The following is a 17676-nucleotide window of genomic DNA, read 5'->3' as shown; positions in this document are numbered from 1 at the left end:
AATCATGTAGTAACCAAAAAAGTGTTATATTTGAGATTCTTCAAAGTAGCCACCCTTTGCCTTGATGACAGCTTTGTCACAATCTTGGCATTCTCTCACCCAGCTTCTTGAGGTAGTCACCTGGAATGCATTTCTATTAATAGGTGTGGCATTTTAAAAGTTAATGCATTTGAGACAATCAGTTGTGTTGTGACAAGTTAGGGATGGTATACAGAAGATAGCCCTATATTGTAAAATACCAAGTTCATATTATTACAAGAACAGCTCAAATAAGCAAAGAAAAACGACAGTCCACCATTAATTAGACATGGAGATCAGTCAGTTCTTGAAATTTAGCGAATTTTGAAAGTTTCTTTAAGTGTAGTCGCAAAACCATCAAGCGCTACGATGAAACTGGCTCTCATGAGGACCGCCACAGGAAAGTTAGACCCAGAGTTACCTCTGCTGCAGAGGATACGTTCATTAGTGTTACCAGCCTCAGAAATCAGCATCTAACCGCACCTCAGATTGCAGCCAAATAAAGCTTTACAGAGTTCAAGTAACAGACATCTCAACATCCTCTGTTCATGGTCGAATTGCTGCAAAGAAACCACTACTGAAAAACACCAATAAGAAGATGACTTGCTTGGGCCAAGAAACACGAGCAATGGACATTAGACCGGTGGAAATCGGTCCTTTGGTCTGATGAGTCCAAATTTGAGATTTTTGGTTCCAGCTGCCGTGTCTTTGTGAGACGCAGAGTAGGTTAACGGATGATCTCTGCATGTGTGGTTCCCACCGTGAAGCATGGAGGTGGTGGTGTGATGGTGCTTTGCTGGTGACACTGTCAGTGATTTATTTAGAATTCAAGGCACACTTAAGCAGCATGGCTACCACAGCATTCTGCAGTGATAAGCCATCCCATCTGGTTTGCTCTTAGTGGGACTATCATTTGTTTTTCAACAGGACAATGACCCAACACACCTCCAGGCTGTGTAAGGGCTATTTGACCAAGGAGAGTGAGAGTGCTGCATCAGATGACTTGGCCTCCACAATCACCGACCTCAACCCAATTGAGACGGTTTGGGATGAGTTGGACCGCAGAGTGAAGGAAAAGCAGCCAACAAGTCATCAGCATATGTGGGAACTCCTTCAAAACTGTTGGAAAAGCATTCCAGGCGAAGCTGGTTGAGAGAAGGCCAAGAGTACGCAAAGCTGTCATCAAGGCAAAGGGTGGCTACTTATATTTTGATTTGTTTAACACTTTTTTGGTTACGACATGATTCCATATGTAATTTCTTAGTTTGTCTTCACTATTATTCTACAATGTAGAAAATAGTAAAAATAAAGATAAACCCTTGAATGAGTAGGTGTGTCCAAACTTTTGACTGGTACTGTATATTATGACATGGAACATTTAACCATGATATCACATCTGCTAGGGACATGTCATGATGGGCCACTTAAAAAGACCAACGGGCAACAGATTTATAAAGTCCTGACAGTGACAAGAAAAGCTCACATTTTCAACAACAAAAAGTATATCAATTTGTTTACATTTTGATAATGTGTACAATCTTGGTTTGGAATGTGACCCACGAGGAATAGACATTAAACCCAGTATGTGTCCCAAATGGCACCCTCTTCCTTATATAGCGCACTACTTTTGACCAGTGCGCTAGGGAATACGGTGCCAGACAGAGGTTTAACTGCATATCTAGATATTGTCCATGTGATAGAAACACGTTCAAACATCCGAAACTATTGAATAGAGCAACCCCCCCAAAAAAAAAAAAATTCTCTCATGATTGTAGACCAAAAGGTAAACCCAATTCACACCTACAAGAGGGAGCTGACCTCCACAGCCTGGGCCGTCTTCAGCACTCTGATCTGGAGCGCGAGTACGCCTCGAGTCACTCACGCCAACTCTACGGTACACCGTCTCCTGAACCTTCTCTTCTGTACATTCAACGACCTTAACTCTGGCCTTGGTGTTTAAAGTCAATAAACAAGGCAAAAAAAGAAAAAGAAAAAAAAGATTCAGATTTCTTACTGTGAAACCATAAAAACAAAAAAAAAATCATTTTGCGTTTTTCATCTGGCCAGGTCTTGCAAGCCCCTTGAAGACGTGAAGCTTCCCGGCCCCGGTTAGCTCAAAGCTGTAGTCCATTGTGACGTAGGGAGGTTCTCCCAGAATTCCTGTCTGTAACAGAAAGAATATGGACTAAGATGACGCAAGCATGAGTGACTGAACCAAAATACTTTGATAGCTAAAAGCATACACTAATGGAGAGGAACAGGACAACAAATCAGTACGAAAAAAAAATGGAATAGTTTGGGGCAGTTGTGATTTTTCACGTTTTATTATAGTTGATATCCAAGTGTGAAAGTCAAACAAAGACATTGAACAGAGGTTTGAGGAGCAGAGAGTACGTCGGCGAAGTGTTTAGAGTGCTTAGTGTGTCGGAGGTATCATCTCGTCTTACCTGGCCTGTGAGGAGGGTGTTGGGCAGTGTGACAGCCCCCAGCAGAAGACAGTTGACCTGACGGAGGACCGAGGGAGCTACAGGTGTAACAAGGAAGTACAGGCCCCGTGCCATGTCCACACCACGAAGGACACCTGCGGAACAGAGAGAAACACTACTTAATAGATTGCTCTCACCAGTTTGTCATCTATCCAAGGAGGTAGTCATCCATGTGGAGATGCCAAACTTTGTTACTGTTCTAGGTTTGATATACATGTACTTTAAATTCCGGACTATAAGCCGCAACTTTTTCCCCGACTCTTCGAACGTCGCGGCTTAAACAATGACGCGGCTAATATATGGATTTTTCCCGCTTTCTCTCTCCAAAAAAACACTTTCTGTGACGTGCTCAGTTTTTTGGCGGCATGAAACTTTCATTAGACCAATGAAATTGCCGAACGGGTTAAGGTCAAACAGTGACGAGAGCGACAATGAAAACGATCCAATATCGGATGAAGCAATTCTGAGGCTATTCAACTCCGACACCGAAGGAGATGACTTCAGTGGTTTCAGTGCACAGGAGGAAGATAGTGACCAATGACTTTCTTGGTAGGCTACTGTTTACTGCTAATTTTTATTTTTTTTTACAAACCGTGTCGTTAAAGCCTATTTATTTTTGTTACAAGCCGTGTTTCGTTAAAGCCTGTGTAAAGTTCATTTGTTTCAATATACCGGTAGGCACCTGCGGCTTATAGACATGTGCGGCTTATTTATGTTCAAAATAATATATATTTTTTAAATTCAGTGGGTGCGGCTTATATTCAGGTGCGCTCAATAGTCCGGAAATTACGGTATTACTTTTGTTACCACACATCAGAAGAATGAAAGATAATGTGTTTATGGTTAATATAGTGTATATACACGTACCAAAGCCCACACAAGGACAGACAGGGGTTTGGGAGAGCAGTACTGGGCTTCCCCTGCCTGATACCTTCTCATTCAGACAGCACAGCCCCACCAGACTGGCATTGGCAGTGTAGAGCACATGAGTTGGTGCCACCTCGCAGTGCGTCACACCCACAGCCACCGCTGAATGGGGAACCTGCAGGGAGAGGACAAGAGATGGACGTAGTGGAATTAGCATTTAACAATAAACAGACTTGAATCCAATGCTTATCATAAATAAACATGATTTGGCGCACGCAGGCTGGCGGAACAGGACACTTCAGAATGGGTTGCATCAAAGCTTCAGATTGTGGCAACGTTCTTCTTCAAAAAGTGATGATTTTTTACCTGGTAGGGGGTGAAGCAGTGTAGGGGTCTGACAGGGCCTGGTTCAGGGGACTGCAGCTGGCTGAAGTAGCCCAGCAGAGCCAGGTCACGCTGCTCGTTGCTGCGCTGGTGTCTCCTTTGGAAGAATAACACACAGCAGAGGAGAGAGAGGAAGTCAGAGAAGTAGGGCAGACGAAGGCTGATACGTCAGCTTAATGGACAAGTGTTCCTGGCAAGAAGTGCAGGGTGGGTTTGTCTTTTCTCTAAAAGTAAAGGGAAAGTTTCTTCCATCAGCAAAATGTTTTATATCCATGGCAACCAAGAAAGCTGTTGTGTTGTTAGGACTCTTACATTTCGCCCGGGCGCCCTGCTCCTTCAAACTCGGAGTGAATACTGAATAGAGTGTAACTCCGCTGGGCAGGATGAGTTCCAGAGTTGTCCTCCCCCAAAGCTGACTGGACAGGAGGGTGTGTCTGCCAGCCGTGGGATGACCTCAGGAACTCAGGGGTGAGTTGGGGGCACATGACTTTATCCCCACTACTGAGCTGCACCACGTGAGAAATGGAGAAGAGGCGAATGATGTCCACCAACAACTGAAAGCCAAAACCTGAAGAAGTAGGCACATGTTAAAATGGCAGTATGAAAAATATTTGTAAATAATACAAGTATGAATTACTATAAATTATTTCTGTTAAAACGTGTGCTTGCTTTCCCCCTTTTTAAAGATCGGGCTATACATTAACATTTTTTTATTTGTATTTTTTCATTTAGCAGACGCTCTTATCCAGAGCGACTTACAGTAGTGAATACATTTCATACATTTTTTTTTTTGTACATGGCATTTGAGACAAATGTTGCCCTCAGGTTGCCAAGAATACTGTGTTACTGACCTTTGACCCAGCCCATGGTGTTGATGACGATGGGCGTCTCTCGGTTGTACAAGCGCCACAGGGACTTGAGGGACTCCAGATAGCGGTCCAGGTCTGTTTCACAGGACGACTGGCCATAGAAGATCATGTGCTCTGGAGCCCACTGGTGTGTAAAGGGAGGACCTGGAAACAACATGACAGACCAGGGTTAGTTTGGAAATATTGGGAAATACAGGTAGTTCCAGTGTATTTGCCATGTGTAATGAAAACTCACTCACTGCACAAAAATGTATTGTACACGATTGTAAAGGAAACAGTTACGATACATACCCAGCAGTGGCTCTCTGACAGTAGACAGGGAGAGACAACCTGAGGGAGTGAACTCTGTCTGGCCCAGGTCACACTCCAGGTATTCTACACTTGCAGTGCTGCACACACACAGACACACAGGGAGGGTCATTGCTATAAGCATTGTGTCACTGAAGAAACTTCCAACCGAACAAACATAAATCAAAAATACACTACTCACTGGTTAAGTAAGGTATTGATGAGGTGACGGTTGAAGGTGGACTTTCCAACATTCTTAGCACCACATACAAGAATAACTGGACAGCCATCGAGCTCCTCTGTAGACGAAAAACAGTCCATAGGTCATCAGGTTGAAATATCTCAGTCTCCACCATGTGGAATACAACAGAAACCTGACATGCTTGTCTGTAGAAAAGAACTGGAGGGGACCTGTTTGTCATGTTAAAGAGGGGCTGAACTCACTTTTGTCGCCTCACTTTTCCACATCCTCATTAAGAAATGCTAGAAGCAATGAGAGTTTGAAGTGGGTGTGTTATGTTCTCTACTGTTGTGTGTCGTTTACTTGAAATATCCCAAACAGCCACCGTACACGTGACGAATGGCTTAGTAACCTGGGCCACGTTCACGATTGCTTGGTCTACATGTCAGAGGTATGTTTTGTTCTATATTACATATTTCTATTTGAACGTTCCCAAAGATTGTGTCCTGCTGAACGCGGCCTGGTGACACAGCATATGAACGTGATTGGTCAAGAATACCAAGCTCAGAGGATTTCCTGTTTTCTGTACCTTCTCTGGTATCAGTGTCTTTGATGACAGTTGTGTTTGTGATGCTAACGTTAGCTCACGAATGTGAGGATGTTTGAGTTGGAAAAAACCCAAGACCTTGATAAACACAGAGTCTCGTTCTTTCAACATAACATTGGCACCGATGTATGTATTGTTGTCTCACGTAAACAAGTCCGAGGCGGTGCATGCTAATGGGTTTACTGTAGGTTGAGTCTGCTGCTACGATTGGATAGAGCGCACTCGGCGCAACCGGTTCGCCGTGCATGACAATACTCCCTAGGCATTACCATCCCGTGTTAGTGCACAAGACTGGGCACGATTGAAATCAAAACACAACCCTCAAATATCCAAGGATTTAGGAGTGTAATAGTTTCCCCTAAATGTCACAAATCTCCCTTTTGGAAGATACTGACTTTATAACCAAAAGTATACTATTTACACTTTGTAGTTAATGTTGGCACTAGAATAAGTGTTTCTAAATAACACTGATGCCACGTAGATCTTTTTCAACCAAATAAGTTGTTTTTTGGGGTTCCTCTTTAAGATAGCAGGGCTGTGTGTGGGTTTACCTGCACAGGCGTTAACCAGGCCGTTGAGCGCCTCCCTGTAGGTCTGTGACATAACCATGCCTCCGGCTGTTCTCCGCAGTGGGGTTATGCCAAGGCCAGAGAGCGGAGTGTCCAGCATAGCTGAACTGTCTCGGATGTCCCTCTATCATTCAAATAAATCGAATGTATTTATAAAGCCATTTTTACATCAGTAGTTGTGAAAACGTGCCTTACAGTAACTCTACAAAAGAAGAGGTCGGTAAAATAAAAGTCTTTATGAAAAGGCCAGTAGTAACATGCTGTAGATAGATGACAACATCGGATTATCAGAGTCAACCCACCGAACTGAGTCCAAACAGCTCTTTGAGGTCTGGGAAACTGTTGAGGAACCGCGTCAGAGGGGTGTCCAGGGGCTCCAGCAGGATCACACAGGAGTCGGAATCTACTTCACTCAACAACCTTTTACATGTCTCTAAACAGAACACAGAAAATAAAGATTAAATGCTGCTCGTTTGTAAGGTTGCTTCAAACTCAAACCAACAATTTACTCCCTCCAGGGTGATCTAACTAGGCCTATAATTGGAAACAAATCACAAAAAGAAGGCAGCTGAGGATAGTGTCATGCAAATTATTTAAAGGGTGGATGGTCTCATTCAAAGGCTATCCTTACCTGCAGAGAGGTACTTGCGGACAATGGCTTTGGCCTCTAGACGGCCCGCTTTCTTGGTCTTGCTGGGGTTAGGGGAATCCCCCAGTGCTGTGACGGTGAGGGGGCAATGTGAGGAAGGGGAAAAAAGTGGGTAGGACTGCTGACCCTCCTCAAGGGTGAAACCATGCACCTCCACCCGACCGTACAGACATGACAGAAGGCACTTCCCCCTAAAACACAGGGTCTGCAGGAGAAAGAGATCAGGGTGACTTAGAATAACTTTAATCCACACAGCATGGACAAAATTAATAATACCATTTATAAGAGACAAAACACTAGCAGGAGGCATTAGTGAAAGCACACAGGAAGTAGCTTATAGCGGGGAGTGTAGTTGCCACTGAAAAGTAAAAAGTGTAGCTGAAAATACTGCGTAAGTACCTGACCCTGTTGCATGACCAGCACTGTGCGATTATGGATGTAGTCTCGCTCTGCACAGTGAACAAAAGCCTCCTCCTCTATCCTGCCAGGCACAGCTTTGGCTGAGACACAACTCTCCTGGCCCTCCATACTCTCTCCACCACCATTTTGATGTAAAACAGACTCGGCAAAGGAGCTCCAGTCCTGGGACTCGTCTGAGTCACTGCCCTGCTCTGGTCGACCTGCACCCCCGTTGGTCAGAGGACGAGAGGGGGTCCTCTCCGTGGCAGCCGGAGTCTTGACCTGTCTGAAGGACACAGTCATGGCCTTCTTCTTCAGTCTCTTCAGGTTAGGCTTGTCCTTTCTAAGGTTAGATGCGCGGTGCTCTAGCTTGGCCATGGCTGTGCTTGGGCTGAGGTTTGAAGAGTCTGAGTTTTGGGGAATTCTGTTGGACTTGAACCACTTGTCATTACATTGTTGCCTCTTGGACGTCTGCTTGGTTTTGGGGAGAGATTTCTGCACTTTCATGGTTATTAATGGCTTTCCCTTTGTAAGTAAGATGTAAGGTGGGGAACCCTGGAGAGAGAATAGTACAAAATGAACACGACTATTGCAATGGGCAAGCATCGATCTAGCCATCTGTACATACTATACTAGCAGGCAAGATTGATTGTTGTTAGCTAGCTAACTAACTAACTAACGTTGGTGTAAATAGATAAAACGTTAGCTAGCTACAGATAATTTACCTAGCTAACTCAACTCACCTAACTACTAGTAGTAACACATTGAACTTCGCTAAGGTGAATGAACACAGTTGCTGCCCAATACTACAGTGATGTCAATGTATCTCTGGTTAGCTAGCTAAGATAGCTTTTGTTACATTAGTTAGCTTGCCAACAAACATTAGTTGTGTTGTATTGGAGAGCATATACCACGATCGGCAAGACGAAGGTTGGATACCAAGCAGTACCTCTCCGTAGCTTCTCAAAAATATGCTTGGAGGACCTCTATAGCGAACGAATAAAAATCGTGTTGGCACATTACTACGGTATACTGTTAGCTAGATCGCGTAGTGGTTTCACCATGTGAGCCAGCCAGACGCCATTCTGAGTAATAATTGGCCAACCGGTATCCCACAGCGGCGGTTACAGCGTTTACTTCAAAGTTAGCAAGCTCGTTTTGTAGTTACCTACCTTATATTAGTTACAGATACCTAAAATAGGCATTTATTAAATTAACACAACCTGGATACAAAATATTAACTGTAACTCAGGCTAGACTGCCTCATTATTTTGGGGGGTGGGGTTATCGATAAAATAGGATGAACAGTAAATACCTTCACGGAGTTCACGCATGCTCAGTTGTTCGCGTAGCTAGCTGCTAGCGTAGACAGCTAACCATGCAGCCACCAAAGAGAACATTAGCTCGAAATATCATTAGTTAGTCCATCCCAAAATAATGCAATTATATAACTACAAAATCGTGTAATTTGAACGTGATGTTAGCATGCTACCCACCATTCAATTGCAAAGCGTGTATTTATGGTTAGCTAGCTCGCTTGCATGATGCTAGCCTAACCGTCACATCCGGTCCCTACCGCCTGGCCTGGACGAGACATAACGCAATACATGCTCTTGATACGTTAGTCAAAATAACTGTTTATAAATTATATTAATGCAATGCACCATTCCAACAACCGATAGCAGTGACACGATTGCCAGCATCCTGCAAAGGTAAATCGCGTCTCTGTGGTTTCTACTGAACAGATGAAAGCTTAGGGAGCGTCTGTATAATGTCAGAAACGTCGAGGTGCGTAGCTAGTTAGGGGCCTACCTACTAATCATTTCTGGGTAATACATTTGTCTAATCTTAAACAAATTCTATTTATTTCAGTATTATTATCTCATATGTGTTGGCATATTTAGTACTACTCAACCCCTTGTGCAAATGTCCCATACCAGGTTTAAGTGAATATCTTGCTAATAATGCATCTGAAGTCTGGACTATGCATGACAAATGACTGATGATGCTGTAGTTAAGACTTAAGATTGCAAGAATACTAATAGCCTAATGATATTAATAGAAGTTACAGACAGTAGCCTATTTTCTATTCATTTCTTCAATTGTCATCTGTTTTCTGATTCTTTCAAGCAACTCCATGACACTGAATCCAGTGTCCCTTGAGAAGCAGCAATCTACTGTCAAGGGTGAGAGATGCTTACACAGGTGAGCAGCACCCATGCCCAACGGGTGTTGTCTTTTCTGAATGAGCAGAGGGGTCTTGGATGGTTCTGTGATGCCAAGCTGACTGTAGGAGGAGATGGGAGGGTGTACAATGCCCATCGCAACATCCTGGCCTGTTTTAGTAAGCTTTTCCAGGAATCTGAGCCAACCACTACCATGGTTAAGGAGGTCTCCCTCCCAAAGGAGTGCCCCACTGACGGCCTGGAACTACTTCTAGACTTTTTCTACACAGGGAAGTTGAAGCTTGACTCTCTGAATCTGGACAATGTGCAACAGGCTGCAGACCGCCTCTGTGTACCAGATGCGCTCACCCTCTGTCAGCAGTTCGCCACAGAAGGGACAGTCTCTCCAGAAGAACCTCAGTCTAAAGATCTTCTGGGTGAAGATGATGGCCTAATCCCACCTGTAACTTCTACGGAAACCAAGGTCCCCCTAAAAAGGGGGAGGTCCCCCCAAAAAAGAGGGAGGCCCAAAAAATCCCAAACCCCTAGTAGCGGCTCAAGTAAGAAGGATCCTCCAGAAGCAACCACCACCACAACTCGCTCTGGGCGTAAGGTGAAGGTCTCCAGAAGGCTGCTTGGAGAGGGCCCCAGGCCGCAGCTCCTGCCCCAGGGGACCACCAATAGGGGAACACCACAACTAGTTATCAGCCTAATGGATAAAAGTGATGGGGCTGAGGACGAGGGACAAAGCCTCCCTCAGCCTACAGATACAACAGAGGTAGGCTAGAATACGTAACCTTATCCTGAAGTGTTAACGTAAGAATAGATTAGGAGGGTATGTTCCTACAGATTTGTAGATTTTATACTAGAACTATAAAGTAGGCCAGGGATAGGCAACTAGATTTGGTCAACAGACGATTTTTGTCAGAGCAAATGGTCGGGGGACCGGAACATATTTATAAGAATTTGTACACTGCAAATTGGCCAAACTATGCCCAAAAATAGATTGTATTTGAAAATAATTTCATACCTTGTTTCGTTAAGACACAATCGCGTCTCTTTTTTTTTAATTCGTGGGAATAAGATTTCCTAAATTAGATATATTTTTTGGCTGAATTCCTGGTGTCCCCCCCCCAAAAAAACATTTTTAATAATAATAATCTACTAAAAACATTGGGGGGCCAAAGAAAATCACTCATGAGCCGGTTTTGGCCCGCGGGCCGCCTGTTGCCGACCCCTGCAGTAGGCCTATACCTTACTGCAAGTGCTTAGGCTATAGCTACAATATGATGGATAATGCATGAAATATGCATGAAATATTGTGTCTCCCAGTTACAGGTGGATGGGTCAGAAGATGTGATGAATGACAATAGAGATGATGATTCATTGTGTTTGTTTATTTCGCAGGTAACGGACATGGTCACTGCCATTGTACCAGATGTTAGCTATAAAGCTAATTCTCATTTGCAGCCTCATGATGATGATGACGATGATGACTGTTTGATGGAGGTGATGGATGAGGACACTGATGAAGAGTATGTGCCCCATGCCCTACCGACTACCATCTCCAGCCCCAAAGGCAGACGTAAAGGACCAGGTAAAGCTGTCAATAAAGAGAACAGTGAGGAGGCGGCCAAGGGCTCCAAAAAGGGCTCTGTTCAGTGCCCCACCTGCAATAAGACCTTCCTCAGCAAATACTATCTCAAAGTACACAACAGGTATGCAACTCACTGCTATCACATTGCATTGACTTTGCATTGATTGTGACTTTATTATACAATCTTTGTTTTTAAAGGTTGGTCCTGTTGAGATAAAAATATCTTGCAAGAGAGACCTGAATAATGAAAAAGACTGGTATTATTGAGTGACTAGTGTTGGTGTGTTATTTATGTTCTTCCACTGTTCACCAGGCGTCATACGGGTGAGAAGCCCTTTGCATGCTCTAAGTGTGGGAAGAGGTACTACAGGAAGGAGAATCTGATGGACCACCAGGCCCGGAACTGCAAATGTGATGAAAAAGTAAAAGCGGTGAGTGATCAGCAGGACTAAAGTCATGTCCGCTAGTCATCAAAAGGAAGAAAAGTGAGCATAAAGGGGAGGGACTACCATGACTTGTCCTATAAGAAATGCTTATTTTTTGTTTTCGGTTGTAAAACATTTCGATACTGTGTGCCCTAAATTAGACAATACCTTACATTTTCCCTCGTGCACTGTATGTGTGTATTCTTGTTGTTAGTACAGGTGCACAACTGTCTTCAATGCCCCATGTCATTTGACAGAGTGGTGGATCTACGTCTGCACACTGTCTCCCATACAGGGGAAATGCCCAATAAGGTCCAGCACCTACCACCTCACACTCTTTAACACGCCCACAGGACAGTGAACATCAGGGTTGGGGTCAAGTCTGAATTGAGTTGCGAATTGCTCTTTAATTCCAACCCAATTCTTGAATTTGAATCGGCCACACACCACAGGACACCACAATTTGAATTAAAGGAAGTAGAATTTTATTCAATGAAATTCAAATTATTTGTTCTACACATCACCATAGTAATGACTATTTTGACATCATGTACTGTATGTTTACCAATACCATGTAGCATAAGGATGAAATATTTCCATTTGTAAAACTCATTCTCCTAAAACAATTGTAAATGTCTTTTTAAATATCAGAACTAAAATACATTTCCCAGATTACATTAGATCAAACACTGCAATATGAAAGGGAACAATCTAACATCTCGTGTCAAAAAATAAATAAATATCTAACTAATATTTAAATGGTATGTGTATTCTTTGCATTAATTAAGTGGCATATTCTTTTGATAAACATTTGTCAAATGAATTAGACTTTTATGTTTCACATCTCAGTTGAAATAGTTTGAATTGCTTTGAATTAAATTATACTTCCCCCAATTCAAATTCAATTCAAATTCTGCTTCCTTTGGGTTGTGGCCAATTTAAAATGAATTGTTTGAATTGAATTAATATATTCCAAATTGACCCCAACCCTGGTGAACATGTCATTAATTTACATTTGAAGACTTCTCTCTCTGGTGTGCTTTGTATCAAACTCATATTGACATATTATCGCTTGATCTTGTATCTATTTCAGTGTACGTCATGCTCGGAACAGTTTATGCGTAAAAAAGATTTGAGAAATCACGAAATCAAAATCCATGGCGCACCCAAACCACATGCAGTAAGTCTTCTCTCTCTCCTTTGTGTTAATTGGTCGGCCTTTTCCTGTATTCAAACCTTTTTTGCTTCTGCATTATTGTCAAGATATATGACTGCTTGCTTGCTGTTCAACGTCTAACCTGTGATTAATATTTCCCACAGTGCTCTCTGTGCAGCAAAGCCTACCTGTCTAAAACGGAGGTGCGTCTGCATGAGGCGTCCAAGCATCGAGGCGAGAAGCTCTTTGTGTGTGAAGAGTGTGGCCATCGAGCCTCCAGCCGAAACGGCCTGCAGATGCACATCAAAGCCATTCACAGGTGGGGCTGAGACTGGGCATGGTAGTGGGTGAGGAGTTTGTTACCGTGGGGGACCTAGACTGTTTGACTGAACCGATATAGCCTACTGTCGTCTAATGTGACGTAATGCATCGAATAATGTGATGTCCCTGTTTGTTTGTCTCACTTTCTCAGAAACGAGCGTCCATTTGTGTGTGAGTACTGCAACCATGCGTTTACCCAGAAGGCCAACCTCAACATGCACCTGCGCGTTCACACTGGAGAGAAGCCCTATCAGTGCCACCTCTGTGGGAAGACCTTCCGGACACAGGGTAAGAACTGTCGTCCTCTCACTAGGCCCTGCAGATACCGTAGCAGGACACACCCATTTCTAACAATGAACATAGTTGCACAGGTCATAGAGTATGATTTAGTCTCATAGTTATCATTTAGCTAGAGTAAACACACTCTCTGTCTCAGACTAACACAAACTCTCACATTAACATCCAGTGAGCTCTCACACTGCCTATTCCAACGCTTCAACATTGTGCTTGTGCCGATGCCTGTGTGTGTGTTTTGTATGTCATTCCAGCCAGTCTTGACAAGCACCATCGCACCCACACGGGAGAGCGGCCTTATAGCTGTGAGTTCTGTAACCAGCGCTTCACAGAGAAGGGCCCGATGCTCCGCCATGTCGCCAGCAAGCACCAGGACGACCGCCCTCACTGCTGTAAGATATGTGGCAAGACCTTCAAGGGTGAGAGAGGAACTGTCATGGTTGACAAGAGATTGTGGCATCACTGATGATACTACCTTTTCAGTTGAAATAATATTTTCTGTCATGTTTTAATCTAATCAGTAGATTTCTTCCTGAAAAGATTCAACCCTGACTTTAGTTGAACAAAATGCAGTAAAACAAGTTTACTGTATGTTTTCATATTGTCTTGTTTGTTAAATCCTCCAGCCATCGAGCAGCTCCGCGTCCATGTGCGTCGCCATCAGGGCATGAGGAAGTTTGAGTGCGAAAAGTGTGGCTACAAGTTCACCAGACAGGTAAGCCATGCATTTCCAGTGTGCTAGCTTGGTTCCTCAAATTTCCATGCATGTTTAATGCTCACCCAGCCACTGAGGGGATAAATTAAGCTGTATAAAATTTGAATTGAATACGGAAGTCTCTCCTCTTTTCTTCCAGGCCCACTTACGACGTCATATTCAGGTCCACAACCGTACAGAGAACTACAACCCGCGGGAGAGGAAGCTACGGAACCTGATAGTAAAGGATGAGGGGTCGCAGGAGGAGGATGAGACTAGCCCCTCACCAACACCACCCACTGAGAAGGGGACACCTGAGGGGCTGGCACCTGTCTCTGGACCCAGTGTCCCTCTTCCTGTCTTTGGACCTGGACTCAGTGTGTCTGGAACTGTACCAGGAACCAGTGACATCCTCAGGGTGGTTATCCAGCCCCTGGTGGAGGAGGTGGTGTCCAGCCAAGGGCAGATGGTGGTGGGCTTTAACCAGGCTGTTGTGGGGCATGGGCCTGGCCAGTTGGAGGTAGGCTTAACCCAGAGCCAAGGTGTGGTAGGCCAAGGCCAGGTAGAGGTGGGCCTTCACCATGGCCAGGTGGGCTTTCCCCAGGTTGGGGTGGGACAGGGACATGGCCAGGTGGAGGTGCTCTCCTCCCAGGGTTTGGGTGTGGTGGGGCATGGTTTCATTGTGACAGATGTGATGGACCAGACTCTCCTGGTGGCAGGCGACTTCCCCATCCCTGAGACCACGATGGATCTGAAAGAACATACGGGAGGATCCTCCTGCTAAGAGCAAGGCCTGAGGACGGGACAGGCAACGTATTGTGACGTGGAATCTACTTGGGAAAATACATGGGATTTGAAAAAGTAATTAACTGTTGTTTTGAGGGTGAGATTTCAATCACAGGATTATGTCATCATAGTAACCAAATTTCAACATAGACAAACCTTGTATAAAATATGTTGAATTTGTACCTTTTAAAACAACGTCAGATCTTCAACGGTATGTCCACTATCAGGAAAAAGAAACAGGCTGGGCAGCACCTAGTGGAGAATCTATCTACAGCAGGGCTGACCAAACTGGGGCTTGTTTTTTAAAGATTTGAATTTATTTTTTATGAAGTCAGTCGGGGTCTCAACTTACTGTTTAGAGATAGCATAGTAGAATGCAAAATGTGCAATTTCAATAGTTTTCCTCTTGTTATGTCGGTCACTGACGGTCAATCAATTAACCCATGTCAGCTAACATTTTATAGATTGCTAGGTAAGTCAGTCTAGCCAGCTATCTAAATTTTGTTGTAATCATGGCCGAGTTACTGACCGGACACCCAAGGCACGTGCCCAGGGGCCCTGACCTCCAAGGGGCCCCCATTGATTTTGTTAGTCACTCTCACACAGATATCATAAGAACATACAGGGAATTCACATAAAAATTGCTACATTTTCTCTCCATCCCATGGCAAAATGAGTAGAATTGCATTCAATTAGTTTTGCATTCAATTAGTTTTAAAACTGCAAACTGTTATTTCTGCCCCATGAAAAAAATTGTAGAATTGCAGAAAGTCTGCTTTAAAACTGCAACATTTTCTCCACGCCCCAAGGAAAATGTGTCGAATTGCAGGACATTAACTTTAAAGTAGCACATTTTTCTCTCTGCACGCCAAGAGGGTGGCCACTAAAATGTTTTGCCTTTGAGATGGGTAAAAATCTTTCTTGGGGCCCCCAAAATGCTAGGGCCCTGCACATTTACAAGTTATTAGCGTTATGAACATAGAAAGTAATACATGTTTAATGCTGGCAATCAGAATGTGTTGTTAGGTGTCAAGTTATATGACTACAATTTGGTTAATGTTTGAAATGTATTTATATGATTACAAAAAAGCAATTGTTTTAAGACCCTAAAAAGCGATTGTTTAAATTGTTATATTTCTAAATAAATTATGTCTATTTGTTCAGCCCACCATTCAGATTATACTTTGGCCCACCAAGCCCAAAAGTTTGAGGACCCCTGCACTACAGTTACCCTTTAGTCTCCCATCCAGGGTTTTAACCAAGCCTAGCTATGATATCTGTCACTGACTATTACCAATGCGCTATCTAGAGAATGATTGTTAAGAGATCTAAATAGATTCACTGTTGCTATCGAAGTCATTCATTAATTTGTAGACAAACTGGAATTAATGCCAGACTAAGTCAGCACAGATGGAACTATCCAAGCAGAAGATAAATCTCCTTCAAATGTTGACATTTTGTTGCATTTTCAACCAAACACAATTCAATATGACTTTTCTAATACAGTAAATAGCCTAAAGTTAAGACCATTTTACAAAATAATGTAACATTCAAATTAGTAACACATCCATGGCCACATTTTGAGGTTAGTGTAACTTTACATTTCTTCTTATGTAATCATATAAAGCATGCATTTTCATGATACAGATAACTGCCAAACTAATGGAAACACTTGAGTAAATGAAGGTACGTGTGCTTCCTGAGTTAATTAAGCAATTAACATGCCATCATGCTTAGAGTCATGTATAAAAATGCTGGGCAGGCTATTATTTTGGCTCCCATGGCTATGTCCCCATAGAAGGACAATGGCACCATCCACAGGGCACAAGTGGTCACTGACCAGATTGATGAGCATGAAAACTATGTAAACCATATGCCACGGGCGTCTCAGTCACCAGATCTCAACCCAATTGAACAATTATGGGAGATTCTGAATCGGCGCCTGAAACAGGGTTTTCCACCACCATGAACAAAACACCAAATTATGGAATTTTCAGGGAATAATGGTGTCACATCACTCCAATAGAGTTCCAGACACTTGTAGAATCTCTGCCAAGATGCCTTGAAGCTGTTCTGGCTTGTGGTGTCCCAACGCCCTATTAAGACACTTTATGTTGGTGTTTATTTTGGCAGTTACCTGTAGCATGCATAGGCCAGTCACGGGTCTGTGGGGATGTTCACAATTGCTGTAATAATCTGCCAGAATCTTGAACAGCATTGATCACTTGCGCCATGTACTTTTAATGTAACCTTAACTGCAATCTAGGTCATTTGGTTCTGCTATTAGATGATAACCCAATCTGTGGTATAAATAAACAGAAAAATGTGCTTTTAAATGGTTGAAAGCATAGTGATGGACATTTGGGTGACAGCTAAACTAAAAATCAGACATTGTTTTTCCATTGGAATTTGGTGGTGCTTGTAGATGGTTGAAAGCATAGTGATAACACATTGGAAATTCCAACTCACTTTTGGCTGTCTTTCAGACGGTGAATATAGGTTGTAATGTCATTGATCAACGTTATCAACCAATTATATGCGTTGAAATGCCGTGGTGTGCCCGGCGCAGTGGGTATTGTAGTAGCCATGTTTGTCTAAATGAATGGCACACTTGGAGAGTTGCGCTGTACAGAAGGACCTCACCCAGTGGAAGCCCCCTACTCAGCCCAGTAGACTATGAAACCCCTCAAGACATTTCCCTACTCTGTGGACTTCATATTCATCTTGCCTGTGCATTGGTCTGACAATGAACTACAACTTGTCTTAGGCTGCTTCCAGTTGTCACTGGCCAGGCCATCATTGTAAATTAGAATTTGTTCTTGTCTCACCTTGATAAATAAAAGGTTATGTATTTTAAGGTTATTAATTAAGTTTGTGTTTTTACACTGTACATCAGTGATGAGACAAATCAAGCCAATAGG

At 43.3% G+C, this 17676-nt stretch overlaps 2 protein-coding genes across 9 annotated transcripts; one reads left to right on the top strand and one right to left on the bottom strand.

Annotated features, from left to right (window-relative positions):
- Positions 1-1453: 1453 nt before the first annotated feature.
- Positions 1454-9056, bottom strand: nol9 (nucleolar protein 9). Of its 7 annotated transcripts, XM_014136073.2 has the most exons (14): positions 8814-8944; positions 8633-8689; positions 7318-7872; positions 6901-7123; positions 6572-6702; positions 6252-6393; positions 5115-5211; positions 4916-5013; positions 4607-4768; positions 4068-4323; positions 3738-3852; positions 3372-3546; positions 2466-2599; positions 1454-2182 (listed from the first exon to the last, which is right to left on the bottom strand). In XM_014136073.2, exons 3-14 carry the CDS (start codon positions 7822-7824, stop codon positions 2060-2062), a joined length of 2163 nt encoding a protein of 720 aa, XP_013991548.1. In that variant the 5' UTR covers positions 7825-7872; positions 8633-8689; positions 8814-8944; the 3' UTR covers positions 1454-2059. The 7 variants fall into 7 exon arrangements, with proteins under 7 accessions (XP_013991548.1, XP_013991542.1, XP_013991543.1 ...); XM_014136067.2 differs by lacking the exons at positions 8633-8689; positions 8814-8944 and adding an exon at positions 8982-9056; XM_014136068.2 differs by lacking the exon at positions 8633-8689 and having other exon boundaries at positions 8814-9048.
- LOC106567127 (telomere zinc finger-associated protein) lies at positions 7470-17612 on the top strand. 2 transcript variants are annotated; one of them, XM_014136064.2, is made up of 11 exons: positions 7470-7644; positions 9448-10260; positions 10890-11200; positions 11393-11510; positions 11724-11816; positions 12598-12684; positions 12825-12979; positions 13133-13269; positions 13530-13694; positions 13902-13990; positions 14130-17612. In XM_014136064.2, the coding sequence occupies exons 2-11, from the start codon at positions 9511-9513 to the stop codon at positions 14751-14753; spliced, it is 2529 nt and encodes an 842-aa protein (XP_013991539.1). In that variant the 5' UTR covers positions 7470-7644; positions 9448-9510; the 3' UTR covers positions 14754-17612. The 2 variants fall into 2 exon arrangements, with proteins under 2 accessions (XP_013991539.1, XP_013991540.1); XM_014136065.2 differs by lacking the exon at positions 7470-7644 and adding an exon at positions 8767-9029.
- The last annotated feature ends 64 nt before the right edge of the window (positions 17613-17676 follow it).

Source organism: Salmo salar, chromosome ssa13 (assembly GCF_905237065.1).
Source record: "Salmo salar chromosome ssa13, Ssal_v3.1, whole genome shotgun sequence".
Lineage (NCBI taxonomy): Eukaryota > Metazoa > Chordata > Actinopteri > Salmoniformes > Salmonidae > Salmo > Salmo salar.
The sequence above is the reverse complement of the archived record's forward strand: the minus strand, read 5'-3'. Positions and strand labels throughout refer to the sequence as shown.